At 45.3% G+C, this 22,913-nt stretch overlaps 1 protein-coding gene across 1 annotated transcript in view; it reads right to left on the reverse strand.

The window, feature by feature from the left end:
* The window catches only part of LOC144119142 (cytochrome P450 2B11-like), an 83,755-nt gene that overhangs the window by 59,572 nt on the left and 1,270 nt on the right, over positions 1–22,913 (reverse strand). The window contains exons 2-3 of the mRNA XM_077651841.1: positions 15,272–15,521; positions 11,774–11,898 (exon numbers count right to left, since the gene is read on the reverse strand). Coding sequence (XP_077507967.1) covers positions 11,774–11,898; positions 15,272–15,483 — 337 coding nt within the window. The 5' untranslated portion in view covers positions 15,484–15,521. The remainder of the gene's footprint in view (positions 1–11,773; positions 11,899–15,271; positions 15,522–22,913) is intronic.

Here is a 22,913-nt window from a genome sequence, read left to right on the forward strand (position 1 = left end):
CGCCGCTCTTTCTGGGCCACAAGTACTGAGTGCGTGGTAATGCATCTGTCACTGTGAGCAATCTTTGCCGCTTCAAACAGCTCACGTTCGAGCCTTCTTTCGTGCCGACCAAATATCGAAGCGTTTGTGAGCAGAGGGGGGCATTTGCAGTCCTTTTGAGCCGTAACAGTTACCTTGTGAATTGTTATGCTCACTTAATCGGTCGTTTAGACAGCCCGTCTTACCGGTGTAGACTTGACCGCAGCTCAGGGGGATACTATAAACAACACCTTCGTTGCACGGAACAAAACTCTCTGCACGATTCTTACTGCCCCCAGAATTCTTTTGGCTCTCGCCGGTCACCATGCGACAAAGCTTCTATAGTCTGGACGGCGCCTTAAAAGCGACATCGACTTCACATTTTGCTGCAATTCTCTTGAGATTATGGGACACACGATGCACGTATGGCATGACAATGAAGCTTTTCTTTTCCTCTTCTGTGCGTCTTTGCGAGGGTCTCTTTATCTTTTTTTTTATCACCGTTTCCGCCACGGCGCCAATCACGCAAAAGGGCATCCGGAATTTTCTAGATGCATGACTTGGGTGCTCAATCTTTCGTTTGTCTTGTGATGACACGGTTTCAAGACTGCTGCACTTAGGCATGACATAGCTATCCCTCTTTTTACTAGCTTTGAATCGGCTGAGTCAAAAAGGAAGCACAGACTTCTTTCTCAGTACGCGGCGCATACGCCCAGCATACATGCCCAGAATCATTGAAAAACAAACGAATATCTAAAAACTGCAATGACTCAAGTTAAGGTAGTTCAAGGGTAAAATTAAGGCTTGCAGAACAGCAATTAAAGAACCTAAACTCGAGGTTGCCAGGAGGTGTAAAGAGTCTTCCGGCCGCAAATGAACAAGAACAAGAGAGATGACTTCTATGTCGATGACTTTCTTCTTTTGCAATAGCAGTCGCGAGGCTCTTTGATCCGCTTTGACCCGCACTTCGACTGTAGCCCACCACATCGACACCGGTGACCACGCCCCTCTCCGCCAGCGCCTATATCGCGTCTCCGCCAGTGACCGCCAAGTTATACAAGAATCAGTTTACACCATGCTTCACAGCGGCGTGATTCAGGCCTCACACGGTCCTTGGGCCTCACCCAGAGTACTCACGAAGAAGGTGGCTCTATTCGTTTCTGCGTTGATTACCGGCGCCTGAATAAGATCACGCAAAAGGATGTTTACCCTACTTCCTCCATTGATGATGCTCTGGACTGCCTTCAAAGAGCGGAACTCTTCTATTCTCCCGATTTACGCTTTGGGTACTGGCAGGTCCCCATGGCAGCCGGCGATGGCCCTAAAAGCACATTTGTGACCCCTGATGGCCTGTATGAATTTACCTTCATGCGTTTTGTCCACTGTAATGCTCCGGTTACTTTCGAACACATGATGGACGCCGTTCTGCGCGGCCTGGAATGGAACTCGTGCCTCTGCTATCTCGACGACATCGTGATCTTTTCGCCCGACTTTGCGACTCATCTGTCCTAGCTGAAGCACGTCTTGGCCTGCCTTACAGACGCCGGCCTTCAGTTGAACATAAAAAAAGTCGATTTGCTGCTCGTGAACTGACAATTTTAGGCCACGTTACGTCAAAAGAAGGCGTCCGCCCCTACACCACCAAACTACGTGCTGTGACCGCGTTGTCAAAACCTACTTGCATTAAGGAACTGCGCAGCTTCCTAGGCCTCTGTTCCTATTTTCGGCTTTTTATTCGCTACTTAGCGGTCATTGTTGCCCCTTTAACTTAGCTTCTCGGCAGCAAAGTGGATTTCTCGAGTTGGTCGCCTGCCTGCGACGACGCCTAGAATACCTTGCGCAGTCTTCTATCTTGCGTCACTTCTACCGGAAAGCCCCAACCGAAGTATACACGGACGCCAGTGGCATTGCCTCGGGGCTGTGCCCGTACAACGCAAGTCTGGATTCGAGGAATATGTGGTTGCTTACGCCAGCCGCACCCTCACAAAAGCTGAATCCAACTACTCCGTGACGGAAAAAGAGTGCTTGGCCATTGTCTCGCCCCTGGAAAGTTTCGACCCTATCTCTATGGCCGTACGTCTGACGTGGTCGCCGACCACTATGCCCTATGTTGGCTTTCTTCGCTCAAAGATCCCTCCGGTCGCCTGGCTCGATGGGCTCTCCGTCTCCAAGAGTATAACATACGTGTCGTATATACGTCGGGCCGCAAGGCTCAGAGGCTTATGCCCTGTCCCGCTCCTCGCTACCGGGCGAGCTTGTCAGCCTCTCCGCCCTCGAATCCACTGCACCTTCGAACCTCCACCGAGTAATGTAAGCCCGGTGACTGGTCAAGCCAATGAGTGCTTCAGAGGTGACATGCCCAGCACTGCCATAGCCACGCACGAGCCCGGTGATTGGTGAAGCCGGAACGAGTGCTTCAGAGGTGACATGGCCACCACTGCCGCAGCCGCGCACGAGCCCATCAACTGAGCAGACGTCATGACCCCACTGTCCTAGGCCTACAGCTGAGCAAGCCCAAGGCAGAGATCCAGCCCTAGGTGAGGTGGTGCAGGTGATCGCCATCTTCAGGTTTCTTATGAACGCCGTGCTTCTGATGCTGTCTAGCCTCCACTCGTCACCAGCACGGAATGGCTTGCAGGTACTGGACGCGCTAAATTCAGTCCTTGCAGCGTTACAGTAGCAGACACAATGGCTCTCCTAGCATTACCATTCCAATACCAAGTCATAGAAGCATCCATTTTCCAGTGGAATTCCCGTCGACTCAATTCCCGCATTTCGCACATTCGCGGATACATGGTGGTGCTCGGCGGCTGACCCGAAAGACGCGGGTTCGATCCCGGCCGCGGCGGTCGAATTTCGATGGAGGTGAAATTCAAGAGGCCCGTGTACTGTGCGATGGGACTGCACGTTAAATAACCCCCGGTGGTCGAAATTTGCGGAGGCCTTCAATACAGCGTCTCTCTTAGCCTGAGTCGCTCTGTCACGTTAAAGCATTTAAACCAAACCTTTATATACAGATTCCCAATCGTTGTGGTTTGTGAGCCCAATCTACAAAATTCCATCCTAATTTTTGGCTATGAAGTGTTTGCATCCTGAACGCACAGGGGAAATAGTGAGGTCGTCGTCTACATTCGAAGCGAGCTTGCTTACGTGCGCCATACTGTTCCCCCCAAAACCATAACCAGCACGTCTGTCTCACGGTGAAAAGGAGCACCATGACGTTTACGCTTTTGGGCACGTACTTACCTCCAACAACATGGTTTGTCGCCGACAGACTGACCGACTTGATAGCTGTAACACCTGGGCCTTGGATCGTCACTGGAGACTTTTATGCGCCATCACGACATGTGGGTACGCATTCGGATGAATTCGAGGAGACGAAGTCTTGTCTGTTTCGTCTCTGACCGCGACCTACAATACCTTATTTATGGTTCTCCAACGTCCATTCGCGGGCTGTCTTACAGCTGCTGTCTAGTCTTGGCGTTTGTGTCTCGGGGGCTTGCGAGACGCATCCGATGGTTTGCCGATGTAGAAATGGATGGAAGTGATCACATCCCACATATATTATCGTCCCTGGTCTCTCTGGATGCAGATTTGCCAAACGTTTGCAACGCATAGACTGCTCTATGTTTAAACCCTTATGGAAGACGCCCGCAAAGAAGACATTACAACAGGTATTGAAGAACGCATCAAGAAGGGTATGGAAAACGCAAGATGCTTCTTCACACTAATGACATTCTTCAAACACTTCAATGTGAAGCTGCAGTGCCTCAGATCTCTTCTACGAAGAGCAGAGTCGATACAGAGGCGCCAAGTCACTGCTCGACTTAAGGGATGCACGGCGCACGCAGAAGAAAATCCAGCGCAGAATTCAAATCTTGCAGGCTAACCGTTGGAAAGCATTTGGTGAATTTTAGGATCCTCGAAAGCCTCACCACCGCATTTGGCGTGTGTTGGAATGCGATGAAGTGCCTAGATCTAGAGATTCGCAAATGGACCTTTTTTCTCTCGGAAGAACTAGATGCCGCCATGGCTGGTTTCACACGGTCTTCGTCGCTGGTGTCCGATGGAGTAATATACTCTCCACTTGCAAACCCTGGTCAGGAGGCTCGATGTGCTCAATCAGACCTCTTCAACTCATCATGGTGTGCGGGTACAGCTACGGACGCCTGTAAATCAAGTCGTCTGGATCCAGTCCTTAGACCCGGAAATTCACCGCTTGACCTCGCATCGTACTGTCTACTTGCATTGGCTGGTTGCGTGGGAAATTTCAAGGAAAGGATGGTACTTAAGCGAATTGAGTGTTACCTGGAGCGCAACCAAATATGCCCGGGATTGATTTCCGTGTTTCGGCGTGGACATTCGTCTATTGACAGCGCGATTGACCTAGTGTCTTCAGTTCAGCATCAGAGGCATCTGAAGCGCATCACCGCGGCGTTGTTTCTGGATGCTAACGGGACGTACGATAACGTCGCTCATCAGGCTATTTTGGGCTCTCTGGAATCTGCAAAACTTGGTGGTCGCATGTTCAGCTGGGTATGCAAATATTTATCCAACAGATCACCATTTATGCAGGCTGAGGAGGGACGAACGTCTTCACACTTCACTTCACGTGGGGTTCCTTAGGGTGGAGTACTTAACCCAACACTTTCAAATCTTGCGCTTGTCGGCCTTATCGGCGTAATACCACACCACAATTGGCGCAACTCTCAGTCTATGCGGTCGACATTTGTATCTTGGCATCCGGAGTTACGCGACCACAACTTCGAGCAAGGTTTCAAAAGGAGGCAAGCATTCTTACGGCCAACCTCCGCCTACAAGGCCTGGAGATTTGTATTGAAAAATGCTCTCTTTTTGCCTTTACACGCAGGGGCATGTCTGAGTACCTGCATGTATAAATAGCTCAAGATTACCCTACGAAAGAAGATATCGCCTAGTTGTAGTATTGTAGTAATGATCGATCGTAATCTAACATGGACGCCACAAATCTCGTACATGAAAAGTCGACTGACATCGATTGTTCACGTTCTCTACTTTCTCTGAGGGAAGTCGTGGGGAGATTCAGTGCAGTTCGTTGCTTCAGCTGTACACAGCATTATTCATGGGATTCCTTCGGTACCGTTCCCGTGCACTAGGAAACTTCAGGCAAACGAACATACAGTGTCTACAAGGTGTTCAGGCTCAAGCTCTCCGGACATGCCTAGGACTGCCAAAATGCGCGTCTACAGTCGCAACAGTACTCATCACCCAGTATAATCCAGTGACTGCCTAGGTAACAATCAAAGCATCGACAGCGCATAATAGTCACCTCTCTCGGACTCCTACACACAATCTTGGCAGTGTTTCTGCAAACCGGCGGCGCACATCGTTTGCGAAACTTATTGGTGTCCATTACAACTTTTTATCAGCCCAACTTACACCACCCTCTAGACCATCTTCTCGATTATGGAGTCTGCACCAACCTAGTGTGCTTCTTTCCATACCACGCATCAAAAAGAAGGCTGATTTATGGCTGATTTATCGCCAACAGCATTAATACAGACCAATCCTGAATATTGGCATCAGAAGCAAGGATACCGACGGCACGTATACACCGATGGCTCAGTGACCGCTTCCAGTTCCTCGGCCTCCGTGGTCATCCCCGTAAGGAACATAGCTAAGAAAGTGAAAGCGTCACACCGGACTTCATCGACTGGTGCAGAGCTCACTGCTATTCGTGTCGCCAGTGAGCTTACCAGTGAAGAAACACCCCGGCAGTGTCTGTTTTCTCTGATTCAAAGGCAGCCCTCCAATCCTTACAAACATCTCTTCGTCATGGGTCCCATGAAAAGCTGGCCGTGGCAATTCGAGAGGTCCACCACACCGCCACCAATAAAGGGCACGATATTATTTACCAATGACTGCCAGGACACAACGGCATAGCAGGCAACAACCCCGCAGACGAGGCCACGCGAACTGCTCACCATGAGGGCGACTGTGTGTCCATTCCCATTTCGAGACCCGACGCAGCGGGTAAGCTTAGACCACTGGCGCGGGACATCGCGCTTGCCGCGTGGAATTCAGGCCAATTTTAGAATTCGCGTTTAAAATCCCTGGACCCAGACCTGAAGCTCCGGCTTCCATCCGGCCTACCACGACAAGAAGCAACTTATCTGTGTCGCCTTTGACTTGGTGTGTCATTATCCTTTCTCAATAGGTATGACTGATAGCCCTGCATATGCCATCTGCGGATTTGACTAGACTTTCCTCTTCCTCCTCGTCCTCCTGGAACCATACTGCACATCAGGAATATTTGGATTTTAGATTTTTGGTTTATTTTTATTTGTTTAAAATTTTCTTCTCAGTCTAGAGACGTTTACGGCAGCTGTATCGGAAAGAAATCGACAGATTTTTTTTTTCTGCCGGAAAAAAGATCTAACCTTGTCTAGGCCTCTACAATACCAGTAAGAACGCAGCGATTGATGAATCAGCCTTTCACCAAAGAAAAGAAAGATATAACGCTATTTTTTGAGTATTTTAAAATTGTGGTGCAATTTGATAAAGAAATCAAAACATTCGTGCTCAAGCTGCTGTGCCCCTTAAATATGAAGCACCTTTGAAATCAAGTAAAACATTATTTTTTACAGAAAAATTGATACCGGAGTGACTTTAAGCGGACGAGGGCCTCAAAGTAACAGACTGCATGGCGACCCTTGGTTAAACATGTGCAGGGAATATAAAGTCACAACAGGGCGCATACAACGAGTAATTACAAAAGGAAGCAACATAATTATGAAGTAGCAGTATAATACAAACTAAAAATATATAAAAACATGCATTAAGAAATAAAAATATGAATCACCATTATATCTCGATCAAACATCCTTTAGCGCGCGTTTATAACGATGCAGGGGTGTCGAATGCGGTTCTGATTTTTAAAGAGGATGACAAGGAATTCCAAAATGAAATGGCTTCAAATGATGATGTCATTTCAGCGTTATTATAGTGAACATGCGAGAGTAGAAAATTGTTCTGGCTAGGAAACCGACAGCAGTCACTTTTATTAAATTTCAGGGGGGTCAGTGAACATATAATAAAGGCAATTAACTAATTTTAAAGGAATAAAGCATAAGGCATCCTGAAGGAGGTATTGAACTGGTAATGTTCGACTGTCTTGAAGTAATGAACTACTATTTTTGAAACAATATGCATTGGGGGAAATGCGGATGGTTTGGGTTCGAATATTTCGCACAGATTAAGTTTGAGTTGGGTATGTATTGCCCCAAGGAATAATACCATAATAGTTGTGACTATGAACAACGGCAAAATACAGTAATAGCAATGTCTTGAGGAATATATGGACGAGCTTTAATGAGGGAGGACAGTGTAGAGAAGTTTAGGGTCGATGAAACTAGTGCACATAGAAGGAATTAATTCGTAGTAGCCTTAAAATAAGAATTACAGAATTACACATCTGCTTATGAGTGACTAGAACCCACGACCTTCACGCAACTCGAACCCACGACCTTTTTTGCTATCCCTATCAACGTCATTACTATCATTACCACTAACATCTCTACTATCATCATCATCATCACTATCACCGACTATTACTACCGCTGTCGTCAACATCACTGTCATCACAACCGCTATCAGCATCACTATCATTATCATCGCCATCACCAACTATCACTATCGCTAACATCACTTCCACGATAAATCTCTAGCACTATCACTATCAGTAGCCATCACTATCACTATCACTACCATCACTATCACTATATATCTATAGCACTACCACTATCAGCAGCTATCATTATCGCTCACTATTACTACCATCACTACTAGTATCTCTAGCACTGTCACTATCACTAGCTATCGTTATCACTATCTCTATTTCAACTAAATATTAACGATCACTACTATTATTACATATATCTTGTGTATCAACTTTACATTTTACTTCCATTACCATACAACAAACGATTGACAACTTGTGCGGACACTTGCCGACACCCTCTTCCTACACCTTCCATCCACGCCAGTCATAAGCCAAGAAAGGCTTTCACCTTAAATTAGGGACGCAACAAAGCGATTGGTGACTACTTCAGAACAACATAAACTCGGTTTTAATCGGGTTAATTATCCTGACACCACTTAGGCACAATTTTTTTGCCATTATTCGATGTAGAAGTGAGGATGTCAATATATGTCATAAATAGATATGGTGCTGTCATCAGGGTATAAAACACTGTGTTCGATTAAGGTGAACTCATATGTCATTAATATAGGGTGTTTCCCCTAAGAATTTACACATTTATCAAAAATAGGCATTCGAGTTTTAAGAGCGCTATTTTCTGCTTAGCACTGTCAGCGATGTAGTACATCAGAATATATGGCACGGTGTCCTAACTGGCCGGTTACTAATATTGACTAGTTAACTTTTTAACTATTACTGTTATGATCCTTAAGATATTCAGAGGCGTGTAGTCCACAGTAAGTGATATCGATATCAGTTTTTAGAATGTGAAAAACCACTTACCCTCGGCGGTGTGGCTCAGGAAATTATGGCCAAATCTCTCTAAAATACAAGCGCTTTAGAGCTTGCAGGCAAAGCAACCTCTCCAGAGTACCTAACTCGTCGAAATAGCCAAAATTTGTCGGGCCGCAGCGGTAACGGCAACCACATTTTCGAAATTCTAAAACTGATATGCACATTGCTTACAGTGGGATACACGCTTATGACAAATAATAGATAAACAATTGATCATTCAATATCAGTTAGCCAGACTGGTACCCCATCTTAGTTGTATTCTGATGCACAGCACCACTGACAATGCCGAGAAAAGTGCTCTTCTAAGTCAAAAATCCTAATTTCAAAAAATGTTCCAAGTCTTGGGTGAAACACCCTGTGGGAGATGGGAGCTTTGTCAAGCCGCGTGCGCGGCTTTTTTTTCCTTTCTCCTCAGCCATTGTACATGACTGAAATAAATGCAAAATGAATGAATGAATGAATGAATGAATGAAAGAAGAAATGCGTGTCCAAGGACAGTCCCCTGTGGCACTCCTTGGTTAATGGTTTTAGCCTAAGAAAAAGCACCTGATACGTACACACATTGGTTTCGGTCGCGCAAGTTTATCACCAGATATATGCCGTACTATTCCAGTTTGTAAAATAAGATTGAATGATTCAATAATGATGTCAAATGCTTTGCTGGAATCTAAATCTACGGAACCAACATGTTTACCAGCATCAAAGGACTGTTCAATGTAACTGGTTAAACTAATCAGTGCCAGACAGGTACAACTGCCAGTGCGCTCACCGAACTGAGGATTGAGTAAATAAAATTTACTTAACTAGCTATAAAGGCGATAGACCATTAGTTGCTCAATAACTTTAACTGAAGGAATACACAGTTGAGATTGGCCAGTAGTTGGAAGGAGCATAGCTTTGCCCTTTTTTAAATATCGCAATAACTTTTGCTTCTTCTAAATATTTAGGGAACGCGCTTGTTCGAAAGATCACATTAGCAATATTGCAAGTTATATCGGCTGCAAAATAAGGCATCAGTTTAGGCAGTTAATGGAAATATTATCGAGCCCGGCGCCAGTATAGTTAAGATTCGCGATTGTTAAATTCTCGTGAGGTGTGACGGGATAAAGAAAACAAATTGATCTGCACTTGGCATACTGTACACCGACAAGAGGTGAGTCCACCGGAGTTGCGTTCCCGCGTGCTTTTCTTTATTATTAACTGAGTACAGGTGAATAGACACCCGATTCCTGACCGATCCCCCAGTGTCGGTAAGGGTCATCCTTTGATAGGCTAACAACAACAAATACGACAAGAGGTGTTGATTTTTATCAGCTAGAAAGAAAAAGCCGCTGCAGGTATTCGCGATATCAGTTGGTAAAACACGGGTCATGCCATTCAAATCAATTTATTTAGAGAATAAGGTGCCGATTAGGTGTTAGGAAAATTACTCTGAAGTTGCCATCGTGACTATTGTGATTATTTGCTTGTTTAGAAATTTCCCGTTCATTGTATGTTTTCTTCGCCTTTTTTAGTAAAGGATTTAAACTGTTGAAGTGTTTTTGTAGCGCTATGCTTAGGCAGCAATAAGGGGCGGGCGGTTAGATTTTATTGAGATTTTCCTTGTTGCGCATGCTTGTTAGAAAACAATTTGTCAACCACTAATTAAACGGAGATTCGTAGTGCTTCCCATATTTCAGTTGTGATGTTCGTGTAGATGCAGCCGACTAAAAAAGCGTACAAAAATGTTTAAGTGTGGTGTCTGGATGCTGTGGTGAAGTGATTATAGCCCAGTCAGTGCTACTGATCGCGCAAACAGATTTTTATTTATCAACTATAGAGGTGATATAGATTGATTGAATGATTGATTGAGATGTTGCTAACGGAGCGCTAAACGACACAAATGTGACGAAGTAATCAGAAATGTCCGTATTAATTGCACCGTAGACAGGGGAAGGCGAAATGTTAGACAACGCATGATCTAGAAGGGAACATGCTTCTTCAGTAGGGCATCTAGTCGAAGTGTGGATTAGTGATTCAAAACCAAAACCAGTAAGACAATCGCTGTATGAAATGCTTATGTTATTGCTAATACCTAGGAAGTTGAAGTTCATGTCGCCAACCCGGAGGACAGATATATTTTCAAATGAAAGCTTATTAAGGATAACTTGCAGGCTCCGCAGAAAATCGGAAACTGATGAGGATGGAGAGCGATAAATTGAGTCTCCTGCACAATGTTGATGATTATGAACGGCCAGACGCTGGTCAATTTCTATGCTCCTTGATTCTTAATTGTTAATGTTCAAGGAAAGGCGATAGCGGAGCCACCATGAGTACTCGAGAAAGGGGGACATTATTCTAATTAATAGGAAGCAAAGCCGATTAAGATGCCGTCTGATTCTGAAAGCCATGTTTTAGATATACAAAAGGATGGAAATGAAGGGTTAAATCAATCGATGAGATCAACGATACCTTAACAATTCTGTTTTAGGCTTCGCGCGTTGAAGTGAATCATAGAGGGGTTGCTGTTTGGAAGAATCTGGGTCCTGATGTATGAGTGAGGGCATGGCCGGAGCAATGACAAAGAAAAGTTAAAGAAAAGTATTCGTCCTTAGAATAAAATGGCGGACTCTCGGATTATTCACGGTAATCCAATGTCTCCTTTTTCAAGTAAAGCATCTCTTAGGGAAACCTGCTATTGTGATAGATTGCAAAAGAAAATAATATTTGTGCGAACTGTAGGACAACATGACGTGAGGAATTCAGGTCTGGCGTTATTTCACGCAATTATGATCGTTTTCTTACTGGAAAAAAACTAAGTGCAGTGCTGCGTCGAAAACAAAAAAGGAATATAACAAATTTTCTGTTTTAGTAGCATGAAGTCATGAATAACATTAAATAACAGATGCATTTTTGCACCCCCAAAACCGAAAACGAGGAAATAGAGTTTTTTTACAGTTATAGCTTTCCTAGTGACATGAGCATTCTTATGTCATTACCCACACCCATTCTTGCATTTAAAACTGTCCCGCCGGAAATAACTAGAAAACTTAGCTTAATAGCGCCGGCATACATTCACCCTTTAAATTTGAAATATCGGGGGCTCATTGATTATTGAGTGCTTAGCATTGCAGCCCCCTTAGCAGCTAGTCTGAAATAATAAAAGTTGCATGTGGATTGCAAGTAATGACATTTAGTGGGTCTTCAGGGCGTCCTAGTTGTGTGAATAGATATTGTACTCACCCTCATAAAAATAGCTGCATCTGAGCGCGGAATCTGGCCGATGAAGAATTTCACTTCTGCTGCCGAATTTTCTTATCCTCTCCACGTCGTTAAGGACAAGTATGTCGGTGGAGTCCACTCTCAATCTGCAAGAACATGGAGTTGTAGAATAAGAGGCTCTAGGCGCAAAAGAAGCTTGTTGCTGAAGCGCCAGCGCTGGCCGAAGCACGGCTTTTAACTGCCTGTATTCAGTGATGTCCGCTATACGCAGGCAATCGGGACGACACATGCACCACTTGCGACCTATGACTTCGCTGCCAAAAGAAAAGTCTGTAAGTTAGCAGGTCAAAAGAAAATAACAGATTAACAAAAATAAACCCTACTGAACTTTGCAATGCATGTTAACACGCAAAGCACTCTAGATGGGCAATTTCAGAACGCTAATAGACCGACGCGGTCGTAATACAACTGCATATTGCAAGCAAACATTGTTTTGAGTTTAGGAAGAAGAGAGTTAGGATATCATTAATGGGAAGTTAAAAAGGCCGAATCACCCGTTTCAAGTAAGAGAATCAGCACCTGTTGGATCATGTCGCCGTGGGCGTGCTGTTTGGCCCAACCGCATGGTGACCACGTGTGCCCCCAACGATACGACTGCATGAAAAACACTCGCAGGCCACGTAGCGGTAGCAGGTCGAGCGGTCGTTGCTTTGTGCCACAGACTGCTCACCGGAAATTTGCTCAGACAGCGACTAGACCGTCACGAGAGGCGCAAGGCGTGCGGGGTCGTCGGTTTGGGCTTCGCAACAAAGAACTGGTAATGCTAACCAAGAAGCTTTCCCCAGTCTGCGGCCGTACAAGAACAGGCTTACAAAGAATGTGTGTCCAGAGAGTCACCATGGTGAGTTGACTGTCACGTGACACGCAAAACGGCTGGGATGCAGCTTCTCTCATAGGACCAAGCGGGAGCTGTGGCGAGGCATCGAGTGCCAGTGAGGAGTGTATATGCCAACTCGACACCCCCGTTCCGTCTGTTCAAAGAGCTTCTTTAGACGGCGTGTTAAGTACAAAAGCGGTTATTGAGCCTTTATAGAGAAGCTACGATTAACGCCGTGAGCGGTAATCCGGAGCCCACCCCGAGCCATGGCGTGCGTAAAAGCCAGTCGAAAGTCACAGATAAAAGGTGCCAGGAGAGAAGAATGAGGCGATGAATCGAAGGGCGGCAATCAGCTCATCAACTGCAGCTCATCAACGAAGTGCCTGATAAGAAGGAGCTCAGCCAAGATTCTTGATGCTGTTTGGCGGAGAAACAAAATCATCATCATCAGCACCAGCATGACCGCGTCCACTGCTGGACAAAGGCCTCTCAAAAATCTCTCCAATTAACCCTGTCCTGTGGCAGCTGCGGCAACCCTTCTTAATCTCATCCGCACACCTAACTTTCTGCCGCCCCCGCTCCACTTCCCTTGCCTTGGAATCCAGTTTGTTGCCCTCGAGGAAAATCGGGTATCGTGCCTTCGCATCACATGCCCTGCCCAAGACCACTTCTTCCCCTTGATTTCGACTAGGATGACTTTTTATTGCCACTTTATTAAATTCTTCCAAGAAAAGAAAAAAAAAATAAATGATAGAGAAAGCGCGCCCATACCTCCAGGACTTTGCCGAGCTCAAAGACAATGCAAAATGAAAAATTCGCTCGCCGCGCTCGTGCTGGCGGGGCCCGCCACCGGCAAAACCCAATATTTGTCGCCGCCGAGCGAGAAGCCGATCGGCGGCGTAGCCAGTCCAAGGAACGGCGGGCGACGATGACCTCTCAGCAGCAAGAGCGAAGCCGGAGACAAAGCGCAGAGGAAGAAACTTCCACTTCCCGGCTGCAGACTCGGACGAGGCTCTTGCTAGGAGGGCCGGGATGGAGAGCGCCCGCGAGAAAGGTCAATGCGAAGCAGCCACTGGCACCACTACCCATCAATGGCCTCATGCCTATTGTTTAACTGTTCCCTTGCGCAGTTCAACAAATTCTATTTCATCCCCGTCCCACCTTAGCCTCGACCACCACCTCCCGATGTCCAAGAGTCGAAGGCCCTATTTTGCCTTGTACAGCTTTATTCCTCTGTGATTTATGCAGGAAACCCAGTGCAACACTGGTCTGGTCGTATGTGACCGGGGAAAAAAACGGTGGCAATACGCGGCGCGAGTTGTGAACTGCTAGAAATTTGTAAATCAAGGCACGAAACATTTGGATAATTGCCCGTTTGCGGCTGGGCGGGATTGAGGAATTGGAGTCATCGCGTTTTGACAATCATCAGTGAACTCTTAACCAAGTTAGCATGATAAATTTCTCCTGCAAAATGCAGGAGGGTAGCGGTTTGGCGTAAAAGATGGGACATGGAAGTGTTTGCATGTTTCGCAGTAATTCATATCCCAATGAGTTTGGAGTCAAGCGATATGCTAAACTAATAGACAAAATTACTAAGTAAATGAAACTCACTAGGAAGTGAGCCTATAACATAAGAATACAAGTACCATTAGACAAGAGTCGATTACACAGAGTTTATTGCAATGAGCTTCCGTGAAAATAAAGCGCGAAGGCGAACTTATTCTTGCATGTTAGAGGGCAGAAAGACGTGTCTGACCCGCTACTATTTAAAAGAAAACGCAGTTAGATGACCCTCGGCCTGTTGTTTACCACTTATCACTTATTATATTTTTAGCACTTTTATAACTTTTCAAGCCTACTTCTTCTATAAGATTGATTAGCGAAGCGCTCATGTTCCTATTGGTTTTGCGGTTAAAACTTGCATTCAGCCCTCCCTTCACCAGAACGTTGAAAACCACTTAAGATTCAGCAAAGGTTTGTAGGTCATGGTAGTTTTATCATTGCTTGGGTTATGCGTCCGAAAGTTTTTCGGAACGAAGAATTGACTGCTCCGCTTTGCGATTCCGGTGTCTAATTTTTTTTGCCGCTATGCATAGCTGCCTGCCTATTGAAGGGCATCACCCAGACCTTCATTCTTGAATAGATTTTCTTTCTCTCAGTCTGTCCACAGCTAAGCCTTCATTCTGGAAAGTGTGTTTGGTATTGACTAACACATGAGATAATTCAAAATGCATAACCTTCTAAACACAGCTCATTTACGCCAAATGGCACCACCTCCTAATCATATAACCAAAATTATTTCGGAAGGATCAAATTTCCGAGTTTGTGTCAATGCGCCACAACGCACTCTGAGTTCTCGCAAGCATGAAACACGTGCACGGCCTCGGACGGCTTAACCATGCACAATGTTTCTTCCGCGATGCGAAACTATGCAACCGGATATTTTATACTAATGCAAGGACTGCACCGCTTGGAATACCGGGCGTCATGAAAAGCGGCGATTTTCTCGATGCGGGAAACGATCGTTGTTTTCTAAAAAAAGACAACTATCTCAAACTTCAGCAACGGAAAGCACGTGGATGCTTTGCTGAAAAAAATAAAAAAATATAGCGCATCGTGTTGCGTACGCTCAGGCAACTCACCTGAATACGGGACCGTAGAGTTCGCTCCACTCTATAGCTTTCTTGCGGTGAAAGTCTTTTCGGTAAAGCTCCACATGACCCCGGATAGACTGGGCCGGTGGCATTGGTGCAAGTCTCGTTCCAGGGGGAGGGCACGGATGCCGCAGCCAGTAGCGTAACACCAGCCAGACTACAGTGGCTGTGGCGCACAGGCAGGACAGGAGAGCCCACATCGTCGGGCACGCTTTAGCGGCTTCTTTCTAAAGAACGACTGGAGAAAAATGAAAGAGCAAAAAAATTTGGGACTTTTTATGCTCTCTAACAGCAGTCTTGGAGACTTTTCACATTCAAATAAGGTGTCTCCTCCATTCGTCATCCATCTGTGCTTCAGACTAGAAAGAAAATCTACTGTTTTCATGCCCATTCTAAGTAATTGGCTCCATTAGAGCCGAATATTGAAATGTTTGTATGGTCTTAGTTCTCCACCTCTGCTATACAGGGTGTTTCACCTATTTATTTATTTATTTATTTATTTATTTATTTATTTATTTATTTATTTATTTGAGTACCCTAAGGGCCCATTAGGGCATTACATAGGGGGGGACGAAAAAGTTCAAGCATGAGTGAAATCTGTACAATGTAAAAATATGAAGGCATTAGGAACCATAAAAAACATCTAGCAGAAGCAAACAAAGAAAGAATGACTTCTCGCAATTTTTAAAAGTAGGCTTTTTAGTAAGAAGGGCGATTTTTTTTGGCATAGATTGTCAGGGGTGAAGTACATCAGAAAACAGCACAGGCGCGTTAACTAGCACGCTGGTTAACTTATATTGAGCATGCAACTTTACAACTACTATAATTAGGCTCCTTAATTACTGAGAGACATATGATCCACTAAAAGTAATATACATATCACTTTCTAGAATTTCGAAAAGGCAATTACTCTCCGCGCTCCGGATTCAGTCTGACCATCTGGCCTAATTTAAAGCGCATTGGCATCGCAGAGCACACGGGCATTTTTGCATTTCGCGTGCATCGATATCCGGCCTCCACGCACAGGATTCGGCAAAGCGACCTTAGGCTCAGTAGCGAACGGCATACCGTGGCGGCTTATGAAAGCAAAGGAAATTACCAGTGTACGGCCCTGTAATTTTTTTTTATTTTCGGCCGCTTTCTTATATTTCCTGAGTATACTCTAGTGGAGACGGGGGGTTGTGTTTTCGGGCATACCATTATATCAATTGGAGTGCAAAGCTGTGCCGGCAGTTCATGCATTTTTGAAGTAATGTTGTAAGGTAACTGAGCTACAGTTGTAGGCATGACGGTGGCGATAAAAAAGATTTTGCTGTTTCTGTTCCCACAATCTGTAGCGGGTTCTGCGTCGGCTGTGGAAGACTTACACGTATTCATGTCCTACACGCACCCCGGTTTGCGATATAGTCTGGCCAGATTTGGCTAGCTGGTACAGTGGGCGAGAGGCTGGCAGCGGTTCACATCTTGCCACGCTAAGAGTACGTCCTTACCTCTTAATTAAAATTATTTGTTTGGAAGCTTCGATAGTTTTTAGCAGGATATTTTACCCTGAAGAGGCACCTACGACTCGGAAATTCAAGCTATGGTTGTCATGATTGGTTATTTCTTATGTGGCGTTAATGACTCATTTTTTGTTCGGAGCTTCTAGGGGATGTTGTAGATACGTGTTCGGAATTCTGCATGGTATGCTTGGGAATGTGCGTTATGAGCCTTCTTGGTGTGCTTCTTAATCTCTGGGTTGAGTGTGACCCAGACTGAGGAATAAAAATGGCTGGCGGTTTTGCGTCGCTAGGCCCGAAATGCTGTGCGAAAGCGCAGTTTTTTTGCAGCTTGACACCGCCGCCAGGTACCTGAAAACCTGTAATAAGGCAGTAATTACCCACTCACATCCACCCGAGCGCAGCCATGCGGCTACAAAAGAAAGCTAAACAGCTTTCTGAGAAACTTCGTAGTTAAAGAAAAATTTGTCCTGGTCCGGGGCTTGAACACCTGACCACCACTTCACCGGAGCAGTCGCTCTGCCAACTGACCTAACTGAGACGGTAAGGTTATGATAGGGCGAGAGCAAATTAATCAATCGCTCGAAGTGGGAATTGTTTACGGGAATCCTACTCCTCCTAGGGGGATTCCGCTAAATATCTGACCTACCTGAAAACTTGACTGAGGTTTCCACTGGCCCAGGAGCCAGTTGAGTGCGTCTTCAAATTTTTGAGTGTCAGTGCCAATTCACTCAATGTACGCTTCCGGCCTAAGCTCCAGTGCCGCGTTCTTGCAGCCGTGTTGTTACTGCCAACGCTTATGGCTCGAGTGCCGTGGTTCTGCCACAACCTTGCCCACGTCAACGTATGCAGCGCACATCTCTCTGTCACTACCACTACAAAGCTGAAAGCGCGAATATTAGTTTGGTAGCAGTATTAGATCATGATGCAGACGATGTTCTACGCACAGCGCGAGAGTGTGTTGTAGTTTACACAATGCGGGTTCGGCTGCGGCGATAGCCTGGGTGAACTGTTTAGTGATCATTGCCTGGTGGTTAAAGACCTGGGCAAGGAGCAGAACAGAACGTAAATGTTCAAATGGGAGTTGTGAAACTGAACGCGGCGTTACTGGGTGACAAGCAGTTTGTCGTCAAAGCTATGAATATTTAGTGAAAGTCAGCTATTGAATAGTGCAAGCCCGTTTGCGAGCAATGGGAATTGTTGAAGTAATTCGTAAAAATAACATCAACTGCGAGATAAAGCGAGATTCCTTTCACTGAATGACAACAGAAAAAATAATCTCAGAAAATGCTTAATAAACTGCACCATGAGGAAACGAAAGCTCCCGGTGTCTATGAAGAAGACATAAGACTGATGAAAAGCAAGCTAGAAGCCATTGATTTCAAGCGGTATAAAGCAGCCTTGCTTTGCATGCAAAGAATATAGTAATGGACGGGATGCCCAAGAAGCGTACACCAGGTACTGAAAAGCGGATCGCACTACGTATTGAAATAACGCAAACAGAACATAACGGTCAAATCCAAAGCGACCGGCACTGATTAAGAAGGCCTTTACAGGTTATTACAAGCGGATTTTTGAGATTAAGAAGCCAAAGGAAAATAGTTTTGAGGAGGTGGTGGGGAAAACTCTAACTGACACAGGGGAGCTGAGGACACGCAAGTTCTTGGGCCCTCGCACGGCTCAACTGCACTGAAACGTTCATGTCCATGACGCTGGCAGTCTGGCCTGCGGCGATGGCTTGCTTGGCCGCGTCCTCGGAGCGCATTAAGTTCTCCCAAGCCTCCCAAGTGGTAAGGTGCTCCAGGCCCCGCGGGGGAGGATCCGCCGGGCAGAGGAAAAGGATATGGTCGAGAGTGGCTTTGGAGTGGTGGCAAAGGGTACAGGAGGGGTTTGTTGGGACTTTGGTAGTGCGAGCGCATAAAAGGGCAGGGTAAGGAGCGTGTTTGGAGCCACCTCCAAAGTGTCTGGCGATAATTGTGGAGGGAGGGATGGGGTTGGGGGTAGAGCCGACGCTCGGCTTTGCAGGCCTGCGTCAGTTCACTGAATGAATGCATGCGCTCTCGAGAGAACCCCAGATCGGAGGCCACTGGAACCCGATTGAGAGAACTTCGAGCTAAAGCGTTGGCAGCCTCGTTTCCAGGATTCTCGGAGCGGGCAGGCACCAAAATGAGCCCCATGTGGCGGGGCGGGTGTGCGGCGAGGGATCTCAGCATGCGAAATGCAGGGACGTGAACTCCCCCGTGAGCAAAATTTAGTACGGCAGTTTTAGAGTCTGAGAGTATATACCAGGCCTCCATGCGCGTGATGGCTATGGCAATGGCGGCCTCTTTAGCCTCCTCCGAAGTGGCAGTGGAGGATATGGTGAAGGTGGCGATCGGTTTTTGAAGTTGTTGCCAAAATAAGACTCCACTGAAAAAGAGCAATTGTGTGAGGAATTGTGTGCGTCTGAGGAAGAGGAAGTAATAGGCGATCTCAAAAGGGGCAAATCACTTGGCGCCGACGGAATTACTGCAGAGTATTATTAAGGTTTTAAACGGATATAGCAACAATTTTGGAGAGTTTGATCGCGCAATCTTTCTGGGTTGGTTCTCTGCCTCCTTCCTATGGCCGGGCGCGCACAGTGCTCATTCCGTGCAATGTCAGCCCCACGAAATTTAAATCTCATTGGGCTATAGGCCGACATTTCCAAACACTGATTGAAAGACTTTTATGAAAGTGATGAGGAGATGACAGCATTCCGTGATTTACGACATCGTAGGTCCCCATCAAACTTGCGGAATCAAAGGGCAGGAGCATCGTTACGAATATCGAAGTTGCGCGAAGTATTCTGGAATGTTGCGGTGCTGATTGTTTGAGTGCCCATGGTGCAGATCTATCTGAAAAAAAAACATTCGATAACGTTTCCCATGATGTCCTTTCCTTGGTTCTTGAACACATAGGCGTCGGAGATGTTATTTTGGAAGGTCGTCTCTATCTTATAACGGTTGTACCTCGAGGTTAATTATTAACAACGGCTTAACTGAAAACACCCCAGTCTGCCCGTCAGTGAGGCAGGGATTCCCCCTCTCTCCGCTTTTGTTTGCGTTACACTTGGGGCCGTTTTGTGCGAAATAATCGCGAGTAATAACGTAGCAGGTGTTAAGCTAGAGCCTTGCGTAACCAAAATTTCAGGCTGCGCTGATGACTTGGTTGTTTTTGTGTCGATGAGGACAGTGTTAATATTGCTACTAGACAGGCCGAAAGGTTTAGGGGTGTGGTTGGTTGTCGCATTAATTTAGATAAATTGTGTTGGGTTATGGCATGGTGACTGGAGCGGCGCCTCTGTTCAAAAATGTCTTTTTCACGTACTGCTTGCACTTACATTAGGATTCCCTTGCCTCATGATCAGAATAACGCCCTGTACTGGAACGGGAGAACTAGGGAACTGCATGAGCACGCGAATAGTGAGGAGGTGTATATTTGTCGATCTTTGCGTGGGCGGTCATTTGCAATGTGCTCTTATTTGCCAAATTTTGGTACATCCTGCAGGTTACGTTCTGCAAGCTAGCGAATGTATGGAAAATTCAGCGAGATTTTGCGATGTTCGTCTGGAAAAAATGGACATAGTTTGTTTGGAAATCGGCCGAAATCAGAAAAAGCCGTGACAACATTTTCTCGCGTTTACGCGGTGGAGGCGTGGCGCTACCTAACGCCATTGCGAAACAACTAACGTCCAGATTTTGGTTTCTCAGAGACCAACGCGACCCATTTCTTGCAACATTCATGCAGCTGAGGCATTCTTGTGGTCTTTCAAAGATAATTGTTTCTTCTAAAGAGTGTTTAAAATACTCTGCTAGCGGGTACTTGAGAGAAGTCGTTAGTGTTTTAGGTTTCTGACTGCGCGATTTTTAATGAAGCACATCCCCAATGTCAACCGCAAACAGTTCAATTCAGAAACAGTAGACGTCATTTTTCCAGAATCGATGTTTACGTCCCTGTGCAACGGAGACCAATGTATATGTAAATATGTTCAGAAACGGGTATAGAAAATCATGGTCTTAGAGGGAGTTAAAGCCTTTGTCTTAAACCTGCATGCTAATATGTTGCCCGTCAACACTTGGCTATGAGAGATACGTGTTTCTACGATGGGGAACTGATTGTCTCTATGCAGAAAACCAGTAAGTGCCGAACATGTATTTCTCGATTTCTGAGACGCTGTACTCTTTTGGAACGTCCTACAACGTACATTTAAAAAAGACCTCCCGCTCCCACCCAAAGGCAATAGGTTTCTTGCGGTTAACAAGGAGCTGATTTCATATGAGTTGATGTTTCCTCTTGGTTGGCATGCGATCTGCGGTCTCTAATGGCAGTCGGAAATTGTGACCCCGGTGTCCGCCCTGTGTGCACTTATTTTGTTGAGAATGTAAGTAATCTGCCTGACATCCTCAAGAACCCCGCTTTCTGTGATGGTCGTTGAAGAGATGGATGATGTCGTGAAAATGAAAGCGCATAAATTTTGATCTCATACCAATCGACACTTGAGGTGTGTCCGCAGTTGCCGCCACCGACAACGAAGAAAAAATGCGGCTAAAGCCTAGTGCTTTCGCGAACTGGCCAGTGATGCTGACTTCTTCGCGCCGCCGCAGGTTGAAATCCCGCTCACGAATCATTTATCCTCATTGATTAAACTGGGAACAAATCCACAAACACCGCAAGCATACAATAAACAAAAACAAAACATTCCTCGGGGTTTATCCATCGCAATAGTGCTTTCACACTAATAGCCTTTGCCTCCACTACGTCGGGGCTGCTGCCTCCTTGTTTGTGTAGGCGTCTAGCAAGATTTTTTAACCAAGCATCAGGTTCAGTTACCGAACACAGTTTTGAAATACCTTAGGCGCAGCCATGAGCAGTTACAGTTCTTGCTTGGATTATTTTTTCAGGGAGAACATGATCATGCTGAAGCATTAAGAATTCATATTTAGGTAAATAAGTAAGTAAATGAAATAATTGAGTGTAAAGTAGAAAATATTTTGCTTCAAAATATAAAAATGAATTCCAGGTGGTGCTTAAGAAAACGACCATCGAAGGGAAGGAGCTGCGATTCGAATGACACAACAAATGAAAAAGTGTAACCAGTGAATGCCACTGTGTTATAGTGCCCGCTTTATTTCTTGTTACACGCAGAAACACAAGGATTACGTACATCACGCATTGATTACGATGACCACGCAGGCTAAGTCGCAAATAGGAAGGCAAATGCGTGCCCAAACTTTGTGTAAATGTATAGAAGATGTATAGCGCCGTAAAAAGTGGGTCCAACCCGTTCCTTATTGATTTCAATCTGAACAATTAGGCTGCGGTTGCAGGAAGAGTATATGCTCCTCGGTTCATTGCCCTGAATTTCTATTTCAAATTTTAAAATATGAGTACGAACACTTATTGTGTTTGCATTTATCTTTAATAATAATCCTTTTTACAGCGGAATTTATGACGTTCCTAACTCCGACATTCCTACATATTTATTTCAGATCAGCGAATTAGTAAAAAAAAATACTCTTATAATACGCGCTTACATGCCATATGCCTAACGCACGTACCAACTACGGGCTCCCGTCTCTGAAGTACACATTACCATAGTTATTAAACAAATTAGAGCAGAAAGGCCTTATGCGTGATGAATTGCCACTGGATGCTGCATTGAACATACTCTCCGTTTTGTGAGGCTTCCCTAACCCAGTTTCTTTGGAAACCTCTCGTTATTGTTTTATAACTTGGTTTTTATAACTTGCTAATATGTTTCGTTTGTGTACGTTGTTCAGTGCTAAATTTAAAGCAACGTTGCAAAAACATGTGGTGGTTCTTTTTATGTATGTAACAGCGTTCTGTTACGAGACGTTTGGTCCCGGCTTTTTAATTTTGAATATGTTTTATGTTATAGCTTTTATTATTTGCTTGTTTACTTTCTTGTGCGGTATGTGATATACACTTGTGTAATTGATGCTCGCTGCCGACAGCCAACGTTTTGAGCTAGGGCCTGGTCAAGCTGCTTCTAGCGAACTTTTTGCCCTAACCGCCTTCTTTCTTGTAAAGAATGCCGATAAACTGTGGAAACTTCAATGTAATGAATTCTAAAAGGTTAGTAACGAGCA

Source organism: Amblyomma americanum, chromosome 2 (genome assembly GCF_052857255.1).
Source record: "Amblyomma americanum isolate KBUSLIRL-KWMA chromosome 2, ASM5285725v1, whole genome shotgun sequence".
In the NCBI taxonomy this organism is placed as follows: Eukaryota; Metazoa; Arthropoda; class Arachnida; order Ixodida; family Ixodidae; genus Amblyomma; species Amblyomma americanum.